Source organism: Cyprinus carpio, chromosome A20, assembly GCF_018340385.1.
Source record: "Cyprinus carpio isolate SPL01 chromosome A20, ASM1834038v1, whole genome shotgun sequence".
Taxonomy (NCBI): Eukaryota; Metazoa; Chordata; class Actinopteri; order Cypriniformes; family Cyprinidae; genus Cyprinus; species Cyprinus carpio.
The window spans coordinates 10,974,736-10,996,699 of NC_056591.1; the positions used below are offsets into that span (position 1 = coordinate 10,974,736).

General features: G+C 35.5%; 2 protein-coding genes across 3 annotated transcripts in view; both read left to right on the forward strand.

Moving 5' to 3' along the window:
• Positions 1 to 530: 530 nt before the first annotated feature.
• LOC109091682 (tyrosine-protein kinase Blk-like) lies at positions 531 to 3,047 on the forward strand. Its single transcript, XM_042777585.1, has 5 exons — positions 531 to 750; positions 841 to 917; positions 1,936 to 2,086; positions 2,500 to 2,631; positions 2,734 to 3,047. Exons 1-5 carry the CDS (start codon positions 546 to 548, stop codon positions 2,934 to 2,936), a joined length of 768 nt encoding a protein of 255 aa, XP_042633519.1. The 5' UTR covers positions 531 to 545; the 3' UTR covers positions 2,937 to 3,047.
• A 1,947-nt stretch (positions 3,048 to 4,994) lies between these two features.
• LOC109109639 (fibronectin type III domain-containing protein 4-like) overlaps positions 4,995 to 21,964 on the forward strand; it is a 41,148-nt gene continuing 24,178 nt past the window's right edge. Inside the window, exon 1 of one of the 2 annotated variants that reach the window (XM_042777589.1) lies at positions 4,995 to 5,096. Coding sequence is in view for 1 of the 2 variants with exons in the window: in XM_042777588.1 (XP_042633522.1) it covers positions 20,872 to 20,947 (76 nt within the window). In the remaining variant the exon portion in view is untranslated. Of the gene's footprint in view, positions 5,097 to 20,355; positions 20,948 to 21,964 lie in introns of those variants that run through there. The other variant, XM_042777588.1, reaches the window with a different exon arrangement.

The window sequence follows — 21,964 nt, forward strand, 5'->3', positions numbered from 1 at the left end:
AAAATTCTCATTATACAGGCCCTGAAGTTGCTTGTTCAAGGGCATGTGTCAGTGTGTCATGTGGTTTTGTGTGAAATTGTCATATTTTAGCCACATGAATGATAAATTAATTGTATGTCAAATGGGTTTTGACCTTGGCCACCAGAGTCAATAATAATCAGAAGATGCAAAAGCCTCTGACCCATATTCTCCTATTGCACAGTATGTGCTCTTGCAGATCTTCATAACATGTATTCTTTATATCTTTTTTATATTATTATAATTTTTTATATTATAGTTTTATTTTTATCCATTTGAAAATTATTTTATTTGTTTTATATAACTTTTTTTTAGTAAGGTGTATGTTTAAAACAAAACAGAAATATTTTTACTTAAAATTAGACAAAATGACTGATTAAAATCTACCTGATAATGAATTATTAGTTCTAGGCCTTTTCTCAAGAATCTGACCATGAGGCTAAAAGTATATCTCTCCTGAAATTTGTGTTCATTGAGCTGCCGTAGATCAATGAGATTTTCTTCACAAGTTTATTTAATAAACCTGCATGTGTCTGCGGCTCTTGTTTGTAGGGTACTACAAAAACAACCAGAAAGTCGCCATCAAGACTTTGAAGGAAGGCACCATGGAGCCAGAGGCATTCCTACAGGAGGCTAATCTGATGAAACAGCTCCAGCATGAGAGACTGGTGAAACTGCATGCTGTAGTCACTAATGAACCCATCTATATTGTCACAGAATACATGGCTAATGGTTAGTATTACCACAACATTATTATAGACTAAACCATTTCAAATTATGACATAACTGTTCAAACTATACAATTGTTCTTTTCCTATTCAGGAAGCCTGTTAGACTTTCTGAAGACAGATGATGGCCATAAATTAAAACTTCCCAAGCTGATTGACATGGCTGCACAAGTAAGAATATTTTATTTATTTTTTGTTATGATTTCACTTGATTGTCTTAGCTTAGTAGAAATTCATTGATATTTCTCCGGCAATGCAGATTTAAATCTTTATGGAAAAGGATACATTTAAATGCATTGCTTGAAAATCTGCACATTAATTTGAGTTAATTCATGCACCCTCTGTATACATCAGCTCTGTAACTATTTGTAGAATTTTTTTTGCACCAGAGACTGTCAGGAAAATGTAGGGGAAATGGTCTTTGGTCTTGTAAGCTTATGGTCTGAACATTTTTAGATCTGAACACTTCTAACAACCACCGCAAATTTAGATTAATATCTTCCGGCAGGATGTTACGTACATTTTTCCATTAATGTGAAGCCCCTAACATGCATGACTGTGATCTTGCTCTCTGTGTGTAAGCAACTTCCTGTTAGAGCCAACTATGTTGCTGCTAACGTTTTTATGGTCTGCATTACAAATGTATTGTAAATGCAATGATAAATAAATGCAAATTGTTTATGTATATACTGAAAAGGCTAAACCATATTAAGGTTAATTTTGAGTTTATTATAAAAATCATAAATCATTGTGTATATTTATTTGGTTGTTTTATGCCATATCAACTTATAAGGATATTTCATGGCAATTTTTTTTTTAAAAAGCCTGATAAGTTTCTACCCTGTTCTTGCCATTAATTAATATCCTTTGATGCTGATATGGCATAAAACAACCATTACATAATGTAATACATCAAAAAAATTTTGGATCGATTTTAAATAATATAATTGACAACAAAAAATGTGCAGTACAATTTTTTGAAAAACATATTTGAGAAACTGCATTATAAAAATGACAGAATATTCCACTATATTATGTTCAGTATATTCATTTCTCATAAAAAATTAAAAGCATCATTGTCTGTTTTTGATGATTGATGAATTGATGATTGTAACAGTAAATAATGCTACTCATACACTGACAGATCTCTTCACTTCACACTCTTCCCTTATTACTCTCTATGTAACAGATTTCAGAAGGAATGGCTTTCATAGAAAGGAAAAACTATATTCACAGAGACCTGCGTGCCGCTAATATTCTAGTCTCTGATACCCTGCACTGTAAAATTGCAGACTTTGGCCTTGCCAGGATCATAGAATCTGAATACACTGCACAAGAAGGTGAGTACACTAATTTATTCCCACAGTGCAGTGTTTTTTCCACTAACACAGATTAATTGGCACCAGTCAGTGCTGACATTTGATTTCTAATGCGATGAACTGACATATTTGACCTTTTTGAGTACAAGTTACTAATATTCAAAAACAAGTTTCTTTCCATGATGAAATTTCTGATGTCTTTTTTTTAAAAAAAAGCACATTATGGCAGAAATTTCTTTCCTTGACGCTTTATTTATAATATATATATATATATATATATATATATATATATATATATATATATATATATATATATATATATATATATATTATCTCAAATTACAAATTAGTTTTCCATGCATGCATCTCTGTTCGACACCACATTTATGAAAACCCCATATGTCATCTGTCATTGTGTATTTTTTACCGATCAGGTGCAAAGTTCCCTATTAAATGGACAGCCCCTGAGGCCATAAACTTTGGTACTTTCACCATCAAGTCAGACGTGTGGTCCTTTGGAGTTCTTTTGACAGAGATTGTCACATACGGCAGAGTGCCGTATCCAGGTAATGGGTTTTTCTCTCTTGGGTTTCGTTTTCCATTCAGAAGTGTGTAGGATAGATGGGTAGATCTTTAACAGCCTACCTGTGCCTTCCTCACAATTTCAGGCATGACGAATCCAGAGGTGATCCGCAACCTTGACAGGGACTACAGGATGCCGTGTCCAGATGGATGTCCAGAAGAGCTCTATGACATCATGCTGAAGTGCTGGAAGGAAAGGCCAGAGGACAGACCAACCTTTGATCACCTACAGGACATACTCAATGACTTTTTCATTGCTACTGAGGGCCAGTACGAGATGCAACCATAACCTCAATGCACAACCAATAAATGAACTGAAAAGAGGATGTATAAAAACATATGGAATGAAAGGATGGACTAAACTCCGGACCAAAATATGGAGTATGAGGAATATACAAAACCAACAACAATGCAGCCTTGTATATCAGTTAATATTTTTTACACTTACTGTGTCACTGTCATCATGGTTTAGTGAATTTCTATATATTTTTTTTTTTCTTATGGGCTTCTTAGGGTATTTCATAATTATTTAAAGGTGAAGCGTTTACTTTTTTCAATAAGATAATTATTCTATCGCAGCTTAATATGCAGACGGCTGTGTGCATTCCATTTGTGTGATTGCTCTGTGGTGCTATCAGAACATTGTTTGGTTAGTTTGAGCTTTTGACCAGCCCAGCACAACATCATTGGCCTAACCAGTTGTATGAGATTGGGGTGGAGCAATCTGTTTATCCAACCAATTTGAAGACAGGGTGATGTGTTTTACCAGTCATTATTTATGCAATGAAACTAGATGATTTTATTCACACAGAAATTACACACTTCAATTCTCTGATAAAGCTTTTGGAAAATTTAGCTGACACTTTGGATTTTAATAGCCAGTAAACAAGATCATCTTTGTATCTTAGTCAGAAATTTCTATAAAACCATGCACAGATATTTCTGCACATTATTTCGGCACATTACCTATGATTCATTTGAACTCTGAACTGATTTGAATGTGTTTTAAATCAACTGACTACATGATCAGTGAAGTTTCATGCAGGAAACCATAAAATGCACATTCAAGTCATTAGTTAGACTTCCTCCTGAGATAACAGACTATGAATGTTCCGTTCATCAGGAATAAATTAGACTTAGATTACACAGTGAAAAAGTTTGTGATTATCTGATCATATACACTACTATTTAAAAGTTTGTGGTTGGAAAGACCTTTTAATGTTTTTGGAAAAATTTACCAAGGCTGCATTTATTAGATCAAATATGCAAAATAACATTAAGCTTTCAATATTTCAATATATTTTAAAATGTAATTTATCCACATTATGGCAAAGCCATGACTTTGGCATCTTACTTTGTTGGTTTGAAGTCCTCACGCCTCCCTGCAGCAGTTCTATGGCATGTTTATGCAGGTGAGCATGTAAATGTCAAATGTTTATTTCTGTTTAGTTACTGTCTGCCCTTATTTGGTTCAGTTCCTGTTCCCATTTAGTTAATCATCGTTTATTCTGATCACCTGTGTTGTATTAATCTTCTCGTTTGCTCCTTAGTTTTTATTTTTTATAATCCTTATGATTTCTCTGTTTCTTTTTTTTCTTTGTTTTGTGTTATTTTTATTTTTAGTGTTTTTGTTTTTGTTGAATTTGTTTTTATTTATTCTTATTGGTTTGGTACAACCACTACCGAGTGACAGTAAACCGGTGCATGTGCAATAACTGTTTACAGTTCATTAAACAAGTACGAAAAATATTGTTTAAACCATTTCCAATAAATAACTGTACAGCTTATTTGGATTTTACAAAATTAAAAGGGTTGTTTTTTTTTTGTTTTTTTTTGAGTTCTAAGAATAATCCACTAACTTTCCCATTAAGTTAAAATTAGGTTTTAAATGTTTAAAAAGCAAGGGGACCTTAAAACGTTAAGGGAAAATTAATTTTTTATCATTATGAGAACGTCACTTTTTTTTTTTACATTACTTTTTTTTTTTAAATGTTCTGAAACAAGTAGCTAAACTTAAACATCCAAAATATTTCAGCAAAAACAATTTCCATGAATCATGTTTTACTGCTAATGTTTTGAGAACATTATTAAAAACCAGAAAACTTTGAACACATTCTGTTAATGTCACTTGAACATTTGTTCATAACTTTGAGAGAACCTTGCCAAAGTTCTGAGAAAGTTTCTTCTTAGCTGGGTCCAGCGTTCACAGTCTCATCATCCTTCAGAAATCATTCTAATATGATGACTTGTTGCTCTGGTTCTGGTGGCTCATATGAATATGAGAAATGCCCAAGATTCAAACCGTTCCACTCCCTGCTTTAAACTCACCCCCGGGGCTTTATATGTTTGTAGATAACTGAGTGAGAATGCAACCAACACCCAAGAGCTGCTCCTGTGGTTTCCTGCCTGCAGCTGAAACAGGAAACAGTGAGTCAGCATTCCTCTCATGGTAAGCACTCTATGGCTCGGAATTCCAAACATGCTGCTAAAGTTTTTCTTATCATTATTTATTAATAATAGGTGTTGTGCTTTTGAGCAAAATATTTCTGGGAAGTGCATGCTGAAACCTAGTTTTGATTCATCTGTGCTTTCAAGCTGTGTTGATGCAGGACATACTTACGCAGGCTTACTTGATATCTGTTCATATACAGTATTAAGTAATGTTGCTTTGATGGAATGATGAAATTTAACAGGCTGAAATTAACTGGCTCATCAGTAAGAGTAGTGGCTTTGTTGACTGTGGCAGTGGAAATTAATCATTACCCAGAGTGCATTTTATTTTTCATTCTCTTTACTGAGGTCATTATCTAGCTTTTCACTCCAATACTAGATGAATGGATCATTAAATTTGTGAAATGCATATGACTGAACTTTTTATTTATTTATTTATTCATTTATTTTTTAATAAGACAAAAAGGAGGGTAAGACTTGGAGTCAGCAAGCTCTCTGTGTTGGCCAGCTCTCTAAACCATGTGATTTAGGTATGAAAGATCAATTATTCAAATGCATCATCACAAATTGCTAATCTGCAAAAACTTCAACCCATTATAAAGATTACATAAGAAGGTTTTCTCTGAAAAAAAAAAAAAAATGATTTAAACAACCAGGTTGGCCATGTTCCTTTAGGATGAAAAATCTCTTTATGCCTCATTTACTCAACATCTTCTCTTGGCAGAATAAAACTGTCTGATATTGAAAAGTCCCTGCAAATGTGCATGTGAAGCCAAAGGTTTGCTTTTTTAAATTCCAAAACTATAAAATCTATTTGATCAGTGTCATCAGCCATTTTTTACACTTTTAGCAAAGAGCAGTTACAAATTATTACATTTGTACCAGACCATTCACCCCATACTTTTAATGTTTTAATAATGCAGTACAAAAATAATTTACAACTAAAATATAAAGGGAAATTTAATCAAGATACACTCTGACAAGTTTTAAAAAATAAGTTTGAAGGCTATGTAGGCAATTGAGACTGACACCTTGAATAACTGTGCTATTATAACCCCAGTCAGAAAATGCTGTAGCTTGAAGTGATGTATTGAGCTCGTGCACATACTCATTTTCTCTTTCTGTCTATCTCACTCATTTCCACCAGGGGGTAATGAAGTACAGGAGTGATTCCCTTTCAAATGGGAACTCTACGCTGCGTCCCCTAGAGGGTGCTATGGGGAATGCCTCGGCATGACTCGTGTCTGAATCATGAGTCTAAACTCCACAATGAACTTTACATTGGCAGATGTAGGCCTATGACGTCACAACTGGTGCGGCAAAGAGTATAAAAGGGCACCTGTAAAATAAGCCATCCTCTTTCTTGTCTTTAGGAGACCGTTTGTTTCAGTGTGTGTCTAAACAGGCAAACTATAGAGAGCACTAACACCGCAAAATTTAGAATGTGTGTCAGTGCTTCTTGAGACCTGATGTCACACATATTATGTGCTTTATGTGCCTGGGTGAGAAGCATGTACCCTCAGTCCTTGAAGGGGCTGTTTGCGTGCATTGTGAGCACTTTTCTATGAGAAAGCTTTGCTCTCGTCTGTCCCTTTTCTTGAGGGAATCAGAACAGCCATCTACACCTTGTGGTTCCGCTGCAGCCGAGGTGAGTAGGAGACTGCAATCGTGGGGTTCGCAGGTGGAGCTTGCCAACGAGTTTAAGAAAGGTATGAATATTTATCATTCGTCATCGGCGGGCGAGAGCAAGCTGCTGGATGATGATGTGCTGTCTCTCATGTCATCCGTCCGGCAGCGAGTGTGCTCCTCACCTCAAGCCAAGGTGAGCAGAAAGAGGCTGCTGAGATTGACCATGTCTCTGAGCACTCACAGACCACTTGCCCTGCATATGATGAGTTGTTGGATGTTATGTTTCACGCCATGGAAAGATTAGATCTGCCCTAGAAGCACGAGTCCCTCGTGGTCACCTCGATGAACGCCCTTTGTCAGGACATAACTGCCCCATTCTGCTTACATTCATTATTCACAGGCAAACTATTCTGATGGGTTGCAGGAATATGTTTTTTTGTCAATGTTTTGATTGAAGAGATGCTGGCTAGCTATCTCTTGGTTGGTGAGGCATCCACATTGAATACGCTGTCTCTGACAACTAAGCTGGAGAGACATCTTTGGGTAAACTTGGCGGACATCGGGAAGAAGGAGAAAAACTATCTCCTCAATGCACTAGAGCTTGGCTAGGCAGCTTTCTATGTTGTTAGGCTCTATTTGAGCCTCCTTACATGGGGTGTAATTAGGCCTTCTCCTGATTTAGAGAGTCGTCATGCTGAGGCCTCCACTCCTAGAGCTCGGTCATCTACTGCAAGCATTGTCAGGCCTTATCTCGCCATAGAGAATTATTTCTTTGAGGCCTCCTCTCATTTTAGAGAGTCGTTATGCTGAGGCCTCTGTTCCTAGATCTTAGTCATCTACTGCGAGTGTCGTCAGGCCTCCTCTTGCTACAAAGAGTTATTCCTTTGAGGCCTCCACTCACCAGAGCTCCTCAATGACAGCATTTGTGAGTTGTAGGCTCTTAGGTCTTGCATAGCCAGACCTTCAGAGTGACAGCAGAAGGTCTGGAAACATTGGCCGCTTTGAAGAGGCCTTATTACTATGGTAAAGCAACCAATCACATTTCGTTTTGTGTCAAATGTCCCAACAATAACAGACCAGTGTGTAAATCTCTTGGACCTATTTGAAATATCCTATGCTACAAAATTTAAATATTCCACATACTTTTAAAAATCCAGTGTTTAGTTGATCCTGATAAGCACTCATTGTTGCAGTTGTAAACATGATGGCTTTCTTCTTCCATGAGGTGTCTGGCATCACTGCACCTTTGTTTACAGGAGGAACATTAAAGAATGCAACACACATGTCTCCAAGAAAAACCTGTATAATTCAACCAATCTGATGATGACATAAAAACTCCTGAAGTGTTTCCAATTTTTTGTGCCATATGCATCCAACGTTCAGCCAACGGTCCGTGGGCATGACATCTGAGGCTGAGACTATAGGTTCTCTGTGAGCCTCCTTATAGGAAGTCCTGAGCGTGGGGTGTAGTTAAGCCTACTCTCGATTTAGAGAGACGTCATGCTGAGGCCTCTGCTCCTAGAGCTTGGCTAGGTATTGGCTAGGTTGTATGGAGTGTTGCTAGGGCACCTCTCATTATATTTAGGCCTCCAGTCTGCAGAGCTTCGGGGGCCAGTTGGCTCTGAATGTTAGGCTCTCCGTGAGGCTTTTTGGTTGCTGGCCTCAATAAAAATGTGGTTAGGCTGGTGCAGGGGTGAGGACTCCTTGGAGTCTTTGACTTAGTTCAGCCAATAAGGCACTCATCCCTTATTGGGCAGGGGCCGTCAAGTAAGTTTGGCATCGGGCCAAAAAAAAAAAGCCACATTTGTGTGGCGGTGTCCGGGTTTTACACTGGTTAAATTAATAAATCAGAGTAGTGACACGTAACCTAGCAAGTATCTTCATTCACCAACTTGCAACAACGCCCTGCTAAAACACACGTGTGGGACATATGGTGATAAAAATAACTCAAAAAATAAAAGAGGACTTGAATAAGCCCATTAATGTTTGAGTCATGCCCTTAATGTTCAGACTGATGTTAACATTTAAGCTAGCTGGTGAGATAAAATGGCACTATCAAAGAGTCTAAAGAAGAACGTGGACAGCGAAAATAGGGCTTACAAAGAAGAATAGAAACACAACTATGCGTTCATCCTACCTAGTTTTGTGAATGTAAAGCCGGTGTGTTTTATCTGCAATTAAGTTGTCGCTGTTTGCAAAGAATATAATATTAGACGGAACCATGAATAAAAACTTTTCAAATTAAAAGTTCAACTAATCTCAAAATAAAACATTGCTGCAAAAAATGTATTGGATTTTTATTTTGAAATCATTAAATATGAAGTGATTGTGAGTAACTGTTGCTGTCATGACAGATCTATTTCAGAACCAGCCACTATCAAAATAATCTGGCTGCAAGTGTGGGCCAGATATTATTGCCGGCAGACAGGTTTTGGCCCGCGGGTCGCCTGTTGCCAACCACTGCTCTAGGGGATGCAGCATAGTGTTCCCATTTGAAAGGGAATGTCTCAGGTTACGCATGTAACCATGGTTCTCTGAGAAGGAGAACGAAATGCTGCGTCACTTTCCCATGCTTCAGGAATTCCTGCATGCCTCCTTCAGACAAGAAGGGGATGACATATTTTACAGATGCCCTTTTATACTCTTGGTTGTGATGTCAAGTATGTCAAAATTTTCGCCACTAGATGGTGGGCCAGAACATAGTCAAAGGATAATTTAAGAAATGAATTGATGAAAAATTAAACTAGAATTGCCCGTGACAGACTGTTACAGTGTCTTTTGTAACTGGTAGTGAGCTATTACTCTGTATTAAATCCTGTAGTAGGACAGTCATTAAAAAAAAACCTCTTGGTTGTGACCAGTTGTGACGTCATAGGCTGCCGCCTGCCAATGCCAAGTTCATTGTTGTGTTTAGACTCATGCTTCAGAAATTCCCCATAGTGCTCTCTAGGGGACACCGTGTCTTGTCCGTCTTCTCAGGGAACCTACATGCGTAACCTGAGATATTTTGTGTTGCTTTTAGCATTGAACATCTGTAGCCTCTGATAATGTGCCATATCACATTATTTGACATAATAAATCATATCTCTCGTCTCGTCAAACACTGCACTTTCCTTCAGAAACTAGCTTGATAAATCATCTGCCAGACAGTGAGCCTCAATACCTTTTAATTAGATGCTGACCCACACACTGTCTGAGGTTATTTATGACAAAAATTACTAGTCAGCTCTTCAGTATCCTCTTTCACTCAGACTTCATTAATCTATATCAATACCTATATATTTATTAATATCCTGATGATGTCCCCCTAGGCATGTGCTCTTAAAGAAATGTTACTCTCTTCTATATAACATCATGATTTGATCCCATTTAAGTTAAAGGGATAATTTATTCACCCTCATGTCGTTCCAAATCCGTATGATATTCTTTCTTCTATAGAAGAATGCTTTCAGATGAAGGCACTGCTTTTAATTATGAATTGCGACTGACGCAAGCTTCAAAGACGAATCAAAACAACAAAAAAAGTCTTCTGAAGCTGTACAATCATTTCATGTTAAAGATGTTTCAGTGACAATCTACAGGACTGGATCATTGAGTCAGTGAGTTGAACTTGAGAACTGAGTCAGTCCGATTCATGCACAAATCATTCAGAATGGTTTTGTCAAATAGATAAACCGATAAATTGAAAAGATTCAAACATTGTTACTTCCTTCGTGAACATGGTCATAAGGGCTCGGACGTCAAGATTTCAACAGCTGTTTATCACAGAAATGTATCGTTCTTTAGAAGACTTATATACTATCATGGACCAATTTTATGACACTTTTATGGAGCTTTTGCACATTTTTTGAAGCTTGAAAGCCCCGGTTGTCTTTAAAACAACAAGAACTTGTTATTCAAAATGTCAATTTTGAAATGCAGAGGGTAAATCAGTTTTCATTTTTACAATTCTTTTTCTCTGAATAAAAAGTGAGCAACTCAAGCCTGGTGGTCTGTCTGTGTGAGTCAACATTTTGGTCCGCAACTCTTTGCCTGTTCTGATAAAGATCACTTCAGGGCCTGTGACCTCCCTGCAATCATTCTGCCTTTCAAACAGAAATACTCTTGTGTCATGTCTCTATACAACATTATCTAAATTACTAACTTTCAGTAGAGTCAAGACCAATGAGAACAACAAAACAAAGATTCTGACTGACTTGTCTCACAAAAAAATGGGAGCCATCAGTCAGAGTTGCAGCTATTACTATCATACCAGGGGAGAAAATGCACTTGTAAAACAAATTGCTGTTATTGTTTTCACATAACACAAAATTATAAAAGCATAGACAGACAACAAAAGGGTCTCTGTCAATGCATTTGATGTAACCTCTGTCCTTGGGTGCTTTGTTTCATTGACTCACCCCAAATGGAAGACCAAAATATTCTCCTCACAATCACTCCATCCCTCCCTTCTATACTCACCAACAGTGGAAAGATAGTGATGTGAATACAAAACAGTAAGGAAATATAGAGGAACAAAATCTGATTCATTGTCCCAGTCTAAAGATGGATCCAGGTGGGTATCCTCTCTTTAGAAACCTGACTTAACTGACCAAACCCTCCCTTTGTTTAAAGACTAATACAGTGCCTTGCAAAAGAACCTACTTTAAAAGTAGCATGTTATGCTTTGATGTCGGCTTGGCAAAGCCTTGTCTGAAAGTTTAAAAAATCTCTTAAAAGCTTGAAGTTTATAGGTTTTACTCAGAGAAGTCCGGAGAAGTCAGACAGACTAATAAAAACTCAGATCATATAAGACTACTACAGACCCTTAGCAGACCTCATCAGACTGACAAAAATCATTAGATTAAAAAAATATGCTCAGTTTGCTGGGAGTTGCTGACATTTTCTTGGGTTTTTGTTAGCATATTTAGCACATTATTGGCAAGTTACTGGCATGTTAACAACGTTAACAATTTATTAAAACATTTTAGCATCCCTTACGAAAAATAAGTTTATTCAAGTGTGCTATTAGTATACTTCTTTTAAACTAAAAATAGGAAAGTATGCTTTTAGTTTACTTTTTATGTACTTCTCAGAAATGGGCTTTATGTACTCGTCAGAAATATACTTAAAATGACATTTAAGTATACTTGACTTATACTTACAAAAAGTCTAAATATATTTGAGCTATACTTATACTCCTAGAATCCGTGTTTTCATTGTTATACAGTAGAGGGCGCTAGTACACATCTTCTGTACAGAATTTCCAAAAAAACAAAGTGAAGAAGAAAAAGAAACAACAGATACTAACACATGTAATCTAACATGATCATCTGACATGAAACAGCATCAAAACGGTAACGTTATGGAATAAAATGTTGACCGATGAAGAGGTAATGATTACAGTCAAGCTTTGGGGTGTTGATCTACGTTTTGATTATCATTCTGAATCCAATTCATAGTCTATTTTCAGCTTTTTGTTCAAAATGATATTTCTTTATTTTTTATGAAACTTACCCGCATTAAAGTGCTAGTAGTTTACAGAGACTATACTTCAAAGTGTACAAAGTATTTAATTAGTAAACTATCAGTATATCTATAAGTTCACTTTTAGTATAATAGCAGTACAAACTACAAACATATTGGTAAACTAGTTGTGTACTCAAAGTTTGCTACTGGTATACTTAAAGTATACTTAAAAGTACTACTAGAATGCTGATATTTGTATACTTGCTACATAAAGAATACTTAAAAATATACTTGAACTTTACTTAAGTATACTTAATAAAATAAACTTCAAGTATACTACTTTTTGGGAGGGGATGTTTCTAGCATGATTCTTGCATTTGTATCACGTTGCTCAAGTTGCTAGCATGTTTTAACAAGTTGTTAGCATGTTTTATCATGTCAAATCAAGAAAACATCCAGGCACTTTCATGCGTCCTCTGTACTTGCATTCTTGAGTACTGGAATTAAATTTAACCACGTAGTGTGAGAACACACAATAGTCCTCTGCTGGTTGCTGGCATTTTCTTGTTTTAGCATGTTGCCACCATGTGTCTAGCATGTTTTAACATGTTGTTAGCATATTTTAGTACATGCTAAAATGTTTTACCACGTTGTTAGCATTTTTAGCAAACTGTTCCACATTCATGGGTAAAACCCTAGTAGAACAATGATTAGAACTGATACATATTTAAGTTGCAGCTTAATGAAAATTCTTTTTCATTCAGAAATATGTTAGAACAGAAGTAAAATGGGTTTGATAAAGCTTTATATTTTGACTTTAAAACATGAAATATTTACACATGCATGATGCAGGTCTCATTCCCCCTCTCATTTTTCTTTGTAGTTTATCACTTTCTGTCAAATAATTAAAATTTAAAAGTTTCCAATTTGCAATTCAGTTTAATTAAAATGAGACTTTTAAATATACAGAGTAACAATACAGATCCCTGGAGTGTAAACTATTGCAGAGTCAGGACAGTGGATGTGGATGATTAATCAATCTATAGGAGAAGCATCCTTGGCATAAATATTAATATTTCTGTGACCTAGAATACTGTCCTTTCTGGTGATAAAATTTACCATGGTCTCTCTCTCTCTCCTTCTCAAAAAATTAAAAAGCTCTAGAGAGCCTGTTGCAGAAAAAATCAATAGCTGTGCGTGCTTGTTCTTTTACTTATTTATTTTTTTACCAAACAAATTTATAAGACTCTTGTGAAGCTTTTCTTTCATATAGAGGGAATTTACTCCCTCAGCTACTTTTATTCACTATTCCATTGATTTTGCAGACTATTTCATTTTGACTGAAACCAGTTGGAAATAAAATTTCTACAGCTACAGTATTTGAATGTACATATATTCATCTTTAGCATCCTAGAGCTCTAAAGCAATTGAGACTGTAATGCACTTTACATTGCTAGTATAATTTAAAATAATGAGCCAGTCACTGCCTTTGTTATTCCCTCTGCAGCACAAAGAACATGAATCATTTGTTGTATTGCAAAACAGAATCTTAAAAAAGCTAATTGTTTATTCATTTCTGTTGTTCCACAAACCTCTTATGATTTCTGAATAAAACAGAAACAACATATGGCCACTGTCCCACTCTTATTATTTGGTCTCATCTTACAATGTAACAGTCTTTGGTCCTTATTCTTAATTTGTGTGAGTAATATGCAATTTGGAAAGAGAAGGCTGGTAAATTTATTTTGGAGGAACATAGGCATATATCCAAGCCAACATTTTAGGTGAGTCCATTTTAAATGCAAAATACCATGCTATTCTGCATTCACTAATTACTTTCTTTCTTTTAAAGTAATGCCAGAGGAAATGGTCTGTTTCAAGTGTTAATGTCTTCACAATTACGAAAATCAGACAAAAAGAAAACTAGTGGATTCATTAAGCAGTTTTTCTGTCTCTAATTATTCTTACCTATATTATTACGTGAATCACTTACCTCAATCATCTAAATCATTCTGTACACTTTTCTTGAACAGGTAATGCATATTTCTTAGAGCCTGTGGAATACAAGTGTGAAAAAAATAAAAAGAACCACAAACAGATTAAAATGTATCCCCTTCTATTCCTATGGAAAGAGACAAATTGCTAACTCATGTGCTGATTACAGACTTTTTCTGCTCCAAATGTGTCTAAAGGACAATAAAGAACTTCATTCAATTTAAGGACCTGCTGTCTGCCTTTAAAAGTGCAGCATTTTAACAATCTAATATACACTTAGAATAATCTCAAAGCAATCTTGCAAAATAAGCTTTAAGCCATAATCTATGGGTGTGCATTAAAATTCTAGCTTGATGTTCAGTTGCAACTGTAGCCTACTGAATATCGCCACCTTGTGATCAAATTGCAAAAGCAATAATTTGCTATGCTCGTCTAGATTTGAAAAGCATGTTTTGTGGTTGAAACATTTTGAATTTTTTTTTTTTTTTTACATTTTGTTGGCAACATTATAATAGTCAAGTCACCTTTATATAGCGCTTTATACAATAAAGATTGTATCAAAGAAAATTTACAGTGTAAAAATGAAAATATTGTGTTGATTACAGTAGTAACCAGTTAATTTTTCAGTTAAAGTCGGTTCATCGTTGATTTAGTGATGTCATCATCCAGCTCAGTTCAGTTCTCTTCAAATAGTGTTTCTGCAATCAAGTCAACAACACTGCCAAAAACGAAGTGTCCCCAAATAAGCAAGCCGAAGGTGACAGTGGCAAGGAACCAAAACTCCATCAGTGACAGAAATGGAGGGAAAAAAAAAACTTGGGAGAAACCAGGCTCAGTCGGGGGGCCAGTTCTCCTCTGGCCAGATAAAGCCAGCATGGTGTGGTTTAATTTTAGACTGCAACACAAGTCATACTGTGCGGAGGACTCGTCTGAATAAGGATGGAATAAGACCTCAGAATAAGAATGAAACAGACTTATATTAGCATAGATGCCATTCTTCTTACGATGTAGTGAGTAAATCGGGGTTATGGGAAGTGTTCCTGGTCCTGGTTGACCTAATTAATGCAGCTTTGGGTTTGGGTGCTAAATATGAAAACGATCTGCCACCTGTAGTTGATTATGATATTCTAGGTATTATCAAATGGCCAGAATTTTGAGCTCATACTAGATGTGAAGGACTATAACGCGATAAGAGCTCACTCAAGTACTGAGAAGCTAAACCATTCAGGGCTTTATAAGTTATTAGCAAGATTTTAAAATGTATACAATGTTTAACAGAGAGCCAGTGCAGTGTTGGCAGAACTGGGCTAATATGGTCATACTTCCTGGTTCTAGTAAGAATTCTAGCTGCTGCATAATACCAAAGATCTGAAAACTAGCCGTTTAAGTTCATGAGATAATAACAATAATATATTTGGTGGATAAACTAATTGTCCCTTATGAAAATCAACCAAGGTTTTACTACAAATAAAACATAAAAACCATGGCTAGTAAAGTTAAACCATGGATTTGCTACACTAACCATAGTTTAATCATGGTATTTGTAGTAAAACTGTGGTTATACAAATGGTAATCAATATGCCAAAAAACAATGGTTACTACACTTTTACTATAATAAAACCATCTGTAATATTCATAAGGGGTGGATAAAATAAATATTGCATTAATGGAATGCACCTGAAGTAGAGGGAAAAAAAATCTTTGGCCATGCCTTGAATTCTTACAGCTTAATGTGTACTTGAACAGGGGCTGAGGAAAATAGTGGACTTGATTGAGTTACATGTTTGACTTATGCCTCAGCATTTATGGAGAACGTGTTTGGAGTGATAGTTCTGTCTGTTGCCAGGAGGCAATTCATCTCCTGATAAAGGAGAGGCAAAGATAGAGTGATGAAGAATTAACTCTCAAAGGCACATAACAAAGTAAAATACTTGATGAAAGCAATTAAATATCCTGATAAAGGAGAGGCAAAGATAGAGTATATATATATATATATATATATATATATATATATATATATATTATTATTATTTATTTATTTATATTTATTTATTTATTTATTTATTTTTTTTTTATTTATTTTTTTATTTTACAGCTGTATCACAACAGGTTGCTATGATCATATGACAGTTTCCTGACATTATTCTTTACAATTTAGGACTGAATTTAATAATTTTCCTAGTAAATATTTGATATAAAATAAAAAAAATATCATGGTTAGTAATTGGAAAAGATTACATCCCTCAAAATTGTATAGAAAAGTGCAACAGTAGGCTATAGTTTACAACATTCTACTATATTATTTATAGATTGGAGCCTATTCAGTAAATCATAGACAAACTCCAAATGATTTTTCATACAGTTTTATGATTCTATAACATTCCTTTACATCACTGACACTTTAAGGAGGCAAAGTACCTGAAAATGCATATTTAGAGGCTGCGGTGCTGTACTGACCTTTAAAAACCTTCCCGGTAAGATAGAAGGCTGAAAATCATTGCAGAGCAACCCTGTGACACTCTCTAAAGTTTAATTATGTCAGAAGGTTATGTGATAAAAAATACTATGGTTTCTACCTTCAAGCTTATTGCAAAGGCTATTGTGAAGGCCAAAGGTCTCTAAATTTTCAGATACTTTCAGGTGGTCAGTGAGGTGTACACTCTATGAAATTTTCAAAAAATAGGACCTAATAGGCTGTTTATATGAGGAAATTTTCTGTATACACTGTAAAAAAAAAAAAAAAAAAAAAAAAAAAATCTGTAGTTTTTATAAAATAATTTTTGCAGCTGTGGTTGCCAGAATAATGTTGCAAAAAAAAGTTTTTATAAAATAATTTTTGCAGCTGAAAAAAAAAAAAAAAAAAAAAATGCACAGCCAAAAACTGTAAACTGTTATTTACAAACAAGAAAATTTGAATGTAAACCAGTAAATTCAACAAACACACTGCTATTAAAATCTATTTTGTACCTTTAACATACTGTACTGACAACTACCACAACAATGCAGGTGGTAAAAGAGAAAGCCACATGAAGAATCAAAGCTCATCACAAGTAGCTTCACCACAAGCAGAAGTATATGTGACCCTGGACCACAAAACCAGTCTTAAGTCACTGGGGTATCTTTTTAGCAATAAATATATTTTTAGCAATATGGGTCAAAATTATCGATTTTTCTTTTATGCCAAAAATCATTTGGATATTAATTAAAGATGAAGATATTTTGTAAATATCCTACCATAAATATAGCAAAACTTAATTTTTGATTAGTAATATGCATTGTTAAGAATTCATTTGGACAACTTCAAAGGTGATTTTCTCAGTATTTACTGTAGATTTTTTTTGCACCCTCAAATTCCAGATTTTCAAATAGATGTAACTTGGCCAAATATTGTCCGATCCTAATAAACCATACATCAATGGAAAGTTTATTTATTCTGCTTTGAGAAGATGTATAAATCTCAATTTCGAAAAAATTGACACGTAAGGTGCACAGAGTCATTCATGCAAACACAAAACACCATCATGGTAACACACATGATACTTAAATAATGCTATAAACTTTCATTAAACAACAGAAGATGTAACATAAAGCCCAAGTGTACATAACTGATAACAAAAACTATTAAAAAAACATGATTATTTAAACAAAATACTTTCAAATTTGGAGTGTCACACAGGGAATTCTGGTAATATCAGTTTACAGCTTTTGACTGTAAATTATACATTGATTTGGTAATTTTTACTTCTAAAAACTGTAAAATTAACAGCATTTTGCTGTAAAATTACATGAAATAGTAGTTAGATCTTTTACAGTTTTTCCCTGTATATAGTACGGGAACTTACTGTTAACCTATTAACAGTTTTTTCCTTAGCATTTTCACAAAATGTTACAGTTAAAATAACACTTTTTTTTTTTTTTTTTTTTTTTTTTACAGTGTAGATATTTCACAGGTGTTTTGTCTGTACAGTATTTTGAATTACATTGTGTTGCATTTTAGGGTTAAAGGATAATTCGAAAACTTAACAGATAATGTCCTTGTTTTTCTACGGAATAGTTTTTTTCTTAAAGGGATACTCCACCCCAAAATGAAAATTTTGTCATTAATCACTTACCCCCATGTCGTTCCAAACCCATAAAAGCTTTGTTCACCTTCGGAACACAATTTAAGATATTTTGGATGAAAACAGTGAGCCTTGTGACTGTCCCACAGACTGCCAAGTAAAATACACTGTCAAGGTCCAGAAAAGTATGAAAAGCTTCGTCAGAATAGTCCATCTGCCATCAGTGGTACAACCATAACGTTATAAAATTTACGACAATACATTTTCTCAGAATATACATTTAATATCAGAATAAGTTTTTCAATGATTTCGAAACAAATTGCTCGAAGCAGTTCTGAGCTTAAAGGGGTCATCGGATGCCCATTTTCCACAAGTTGATGATTCTTTAGGTCTGTAACAGTTTGGTTAAAATTTCTCAATGACAGTGTAAAAAAAACACCTTTTTTACCCTGTCAAAAACAGCTCTTTTCAGAGCGAGCCGTTTTGTAGCATTTTCCTTTAATTGTTAATGAGCTCTGCTGACCCCGCCCCTCTCTTAAACTTGCTAATTAGCACATTATTAGGAAAGGCGATTTGCAAAGATTCATTAAAAAACCTTATACCCACCTTTTTTGTTGGTGAAGCTGGACCACGAATGATAATAGATGCATTTAGGTAGATCGGGGGCACATTTCCTTCAGAAACAAATGTAATCCACTGCATCTTCAGCGGCTCAGATGTTGGAAGGAAATGACAACTGCTATGTTCATTATTACATCCAACAACAAAACACCTCAATCACTAAGAAGACATTCTTGTCTACATCTGCTCCAGCCGTGAAACAATGGCGGACTGACAGCTCACTCAGGGCAGGTCTAAGTTAAGAAGCCAGTCCAGTCTGAAACGCTACTGTCAATCAAACTATCAGGGAGGGGCCTGTCTGTGAGATGTCACAAAGACAGGCATCTGTCTGAGAGCAGCACGATTTGAGAAAGGAGTAAAGATTTTAGCAGATAGAAAAAAAAAAAACACTGGGTGGATTTTTATCATTATAGGGTGGTTGTGTACACACCCTGCCAACAGTGCATGTAGCATCTGATGACCCCTTTAAGGTCTGTAAACTCCTCCCTACCAATAAGCATACTCTGCTCTGATTGGTCAGCTGGCCACGTCTGTTGTGATTGGTCTTTCCGTGTACAATGCGGGTCAGAAACGAAACGCCTATTACCATAATTAATTTTTTGCTCGAGGGGTACTTGTAAACAAAGATACTATAAGGTTACAGAAATGGCATAGATATTACCTTATCAATTCGAGGATGATACCATGCAGTCGCTCAACTGGAAACTCTATCGCAAGCATGACTTGATCACAACGTTTCTCAGTGGTAAGTTTAAACTTTGTATGTGGTACTTTACAGTTTTATTCATTCATTATTGTTATTATTTACGTACTTGAGATGCATGTGTGGGAACTGTGTTAGAATGCCCAGTGAGGCTGATGATGTAAATCAGGCATGATGTAGCACACTAACTAGCGGAAGTGTTTGTGGGCAGGTCTATTTTGCGGGCAGGCGGGATTATGCAAATAATAAACCTTGTGACGTATATAGGTAACAGGCAGAAGATTCGAAAATATAACGACTTGTTAAGGAGGTTCAGGGTCAACTCTTTCATTTGAGAGACATTATCTTTATTTATCATGCACTTTTTGATTAACAACTTTGCAGACTGTTTACATTGAAGGATAGCTACATTACAAACTGCAAAAAAAAAAAAAAAAAAAAAAAAAAAAAACGCGTCGGTTCTTCTATTAAAATGGCTGTAAATTCGGTAAATTTATAAAAAAAAAAAATTAAATTAAAATCGGTAAATGTGTCCGCACCTTTACAGAGTAATTTCTGGACGATCCAAATTTCAGTCTCCTAGTCTTCCTGTGAAGGCATTATTTTCAAAAAACTGTCTCCAAAACAAAATATTATATTATATTATATTTATTTATTTATTTATTTATTTATTTATTTATTGTATATTATTTATTTAATTATTTATTGGCTGCGTGAAACGAAGATACCTCTTTCATGTAAATGCTTGGTTTCTGAAGGCTTTGAAATGAACGAGGGAACTCTCTAGAGTCTTGGCCATTGAGGAATGTAGTAACACTGAGATCTCCACAATTGTCAGGATGCGCGCACATTTATAAATAAATAAATCCGCTGTCTCTCTGGCTCGCGTTCGCGCGCATCAGCGCTGGAGCTGACCATGGTGCTGATCGCCGCACGCTCGCTCAAGATCAACACTGACATGCACGAGCGTCAGGACCTGAACACCTCCGACACTGAGACTGAACTTGACGCTCCCTCACAACCTTCAGTTTCGGAGGAAAGCCTGAAATAATCGAGCAGGAATCTGAAGTGAGACGGAAGGATTTTGGAAGTCGAAGAATAGTCAATATTATACCTGATGCTGTCATGGACGTTCCGGCACGTGTTTTAATAGGATTTGCGAACATGATGTCCATCATGAGATTTTTACTGTATTTCATTTAAGATGTGTTTATTTGGATGAATTTATATTCATAATGTTGCTATAAACAAACCCGTTTAGAAGCAAAAGAAGATAACTATATCTATTTGGATTCTTGGACATTTGAAGTGGAGATATGGCTCGCGTTCTTGTCCTTGTTAACTCAGTCGGACTGTTGCTCTTCGGTAGTGAAATGTTTCTGGTGGGAGCAAGTAAGTTTATTCTTACTATGAAACATTTGTCTGATAAGCAGCGTTCTGTCTTGTATTGAATGGATGCACGTGAGCTTCTGCAGATGAGATTAACTGAATCTTTGCTGGTTTTGCTTGGATGCTCTGTGTTGGGGGTCTTTGTGCGTCTGTGAGCAAAATCATGCCATGCAATAGGTTACATAAATCGGTACTTTCACTGAAAGTTTTATAGTGGATATGCAGTATATTACAAATTTTGATTGCAAAAGATAAGTTTGATTCTAAAATATTAAATCTACATTATATCAAAACATAATCGAAAATTACCCCATATAATACCGGTCAGAATAAATATAACGATCAGCCACTCAGCTGCAGCTGTATTCTACAATATATTTCAGTGGATAGAAGATTACTTAAAGTTCATTGTGTATTACAGAAAATTTAATAGTAAGAAATAACTGTTAACATTAATGTATTTTGGTAAACCTTTTATCCAGAGTGCGTTACGTTGCATTCAATCTATGCATTTCATTTTAGCAGTTCATGCATTTCCAGCTAATCGAACCCATGACTTTGTCGTTGCCAGCACCATGCTCTACTGTTTGAGCTATAGGAATACTTGAACCTTGTAAAATCCTGGCAATCCAGCAGTGCATGAAGGTTTGGAAGCATGTGAGGAAAATACTTTCCTGTATTGTGATCCATTCCCTTTTTTCCCTGACTGAGTCATCTGGGATTTTGTGTTAGCTTTGATAAGGCAGCAGTTGGCACTTCTGTTCTCACAAGCACAGTGCTGAAATATGAACACTTCCAGTGCAGAAAGTTGCTCCTCAGAAATCAGGGCATCTCTCCTTTTGCAAAATAGATTACACCTGTCAAAGGAAACATAACAGAATAGTGCAATATTCATTCTTAACTGCTTCATATTTAAAGTAATAGTTTACTTATCTATTCATTCATCTTTTCCCAGCCATGCATTAACATAAGCGCAATGTCAACATGAATGTATGCAAACTGCAGAAGGTCATGTCCAGT

Bases quoted from the DNA above. Each gene is read 5' to 3' on its own strand.
- LOC109091682 (XM_042777585.1), top strand. From the start codon at position 546: ATGTGTCTGCGGCTCTTGTTTGTAGGGTACTACAAAAACAACCAGAAA. The intron at 751-840 runs GTTAGTATTACC...TTTCCTATTCAG, and splicing joins CACAGAATACATGGCTAATG to GAAGCCTGTTAGACTTTCTG. The intron at 2,632-2,733 runs GTAATGGGTTTT...TCACAATTTCAG, and splicing joins CGGCAGAGTGCCGTATCCAG to GCATGACGAATCCAGAGGTG.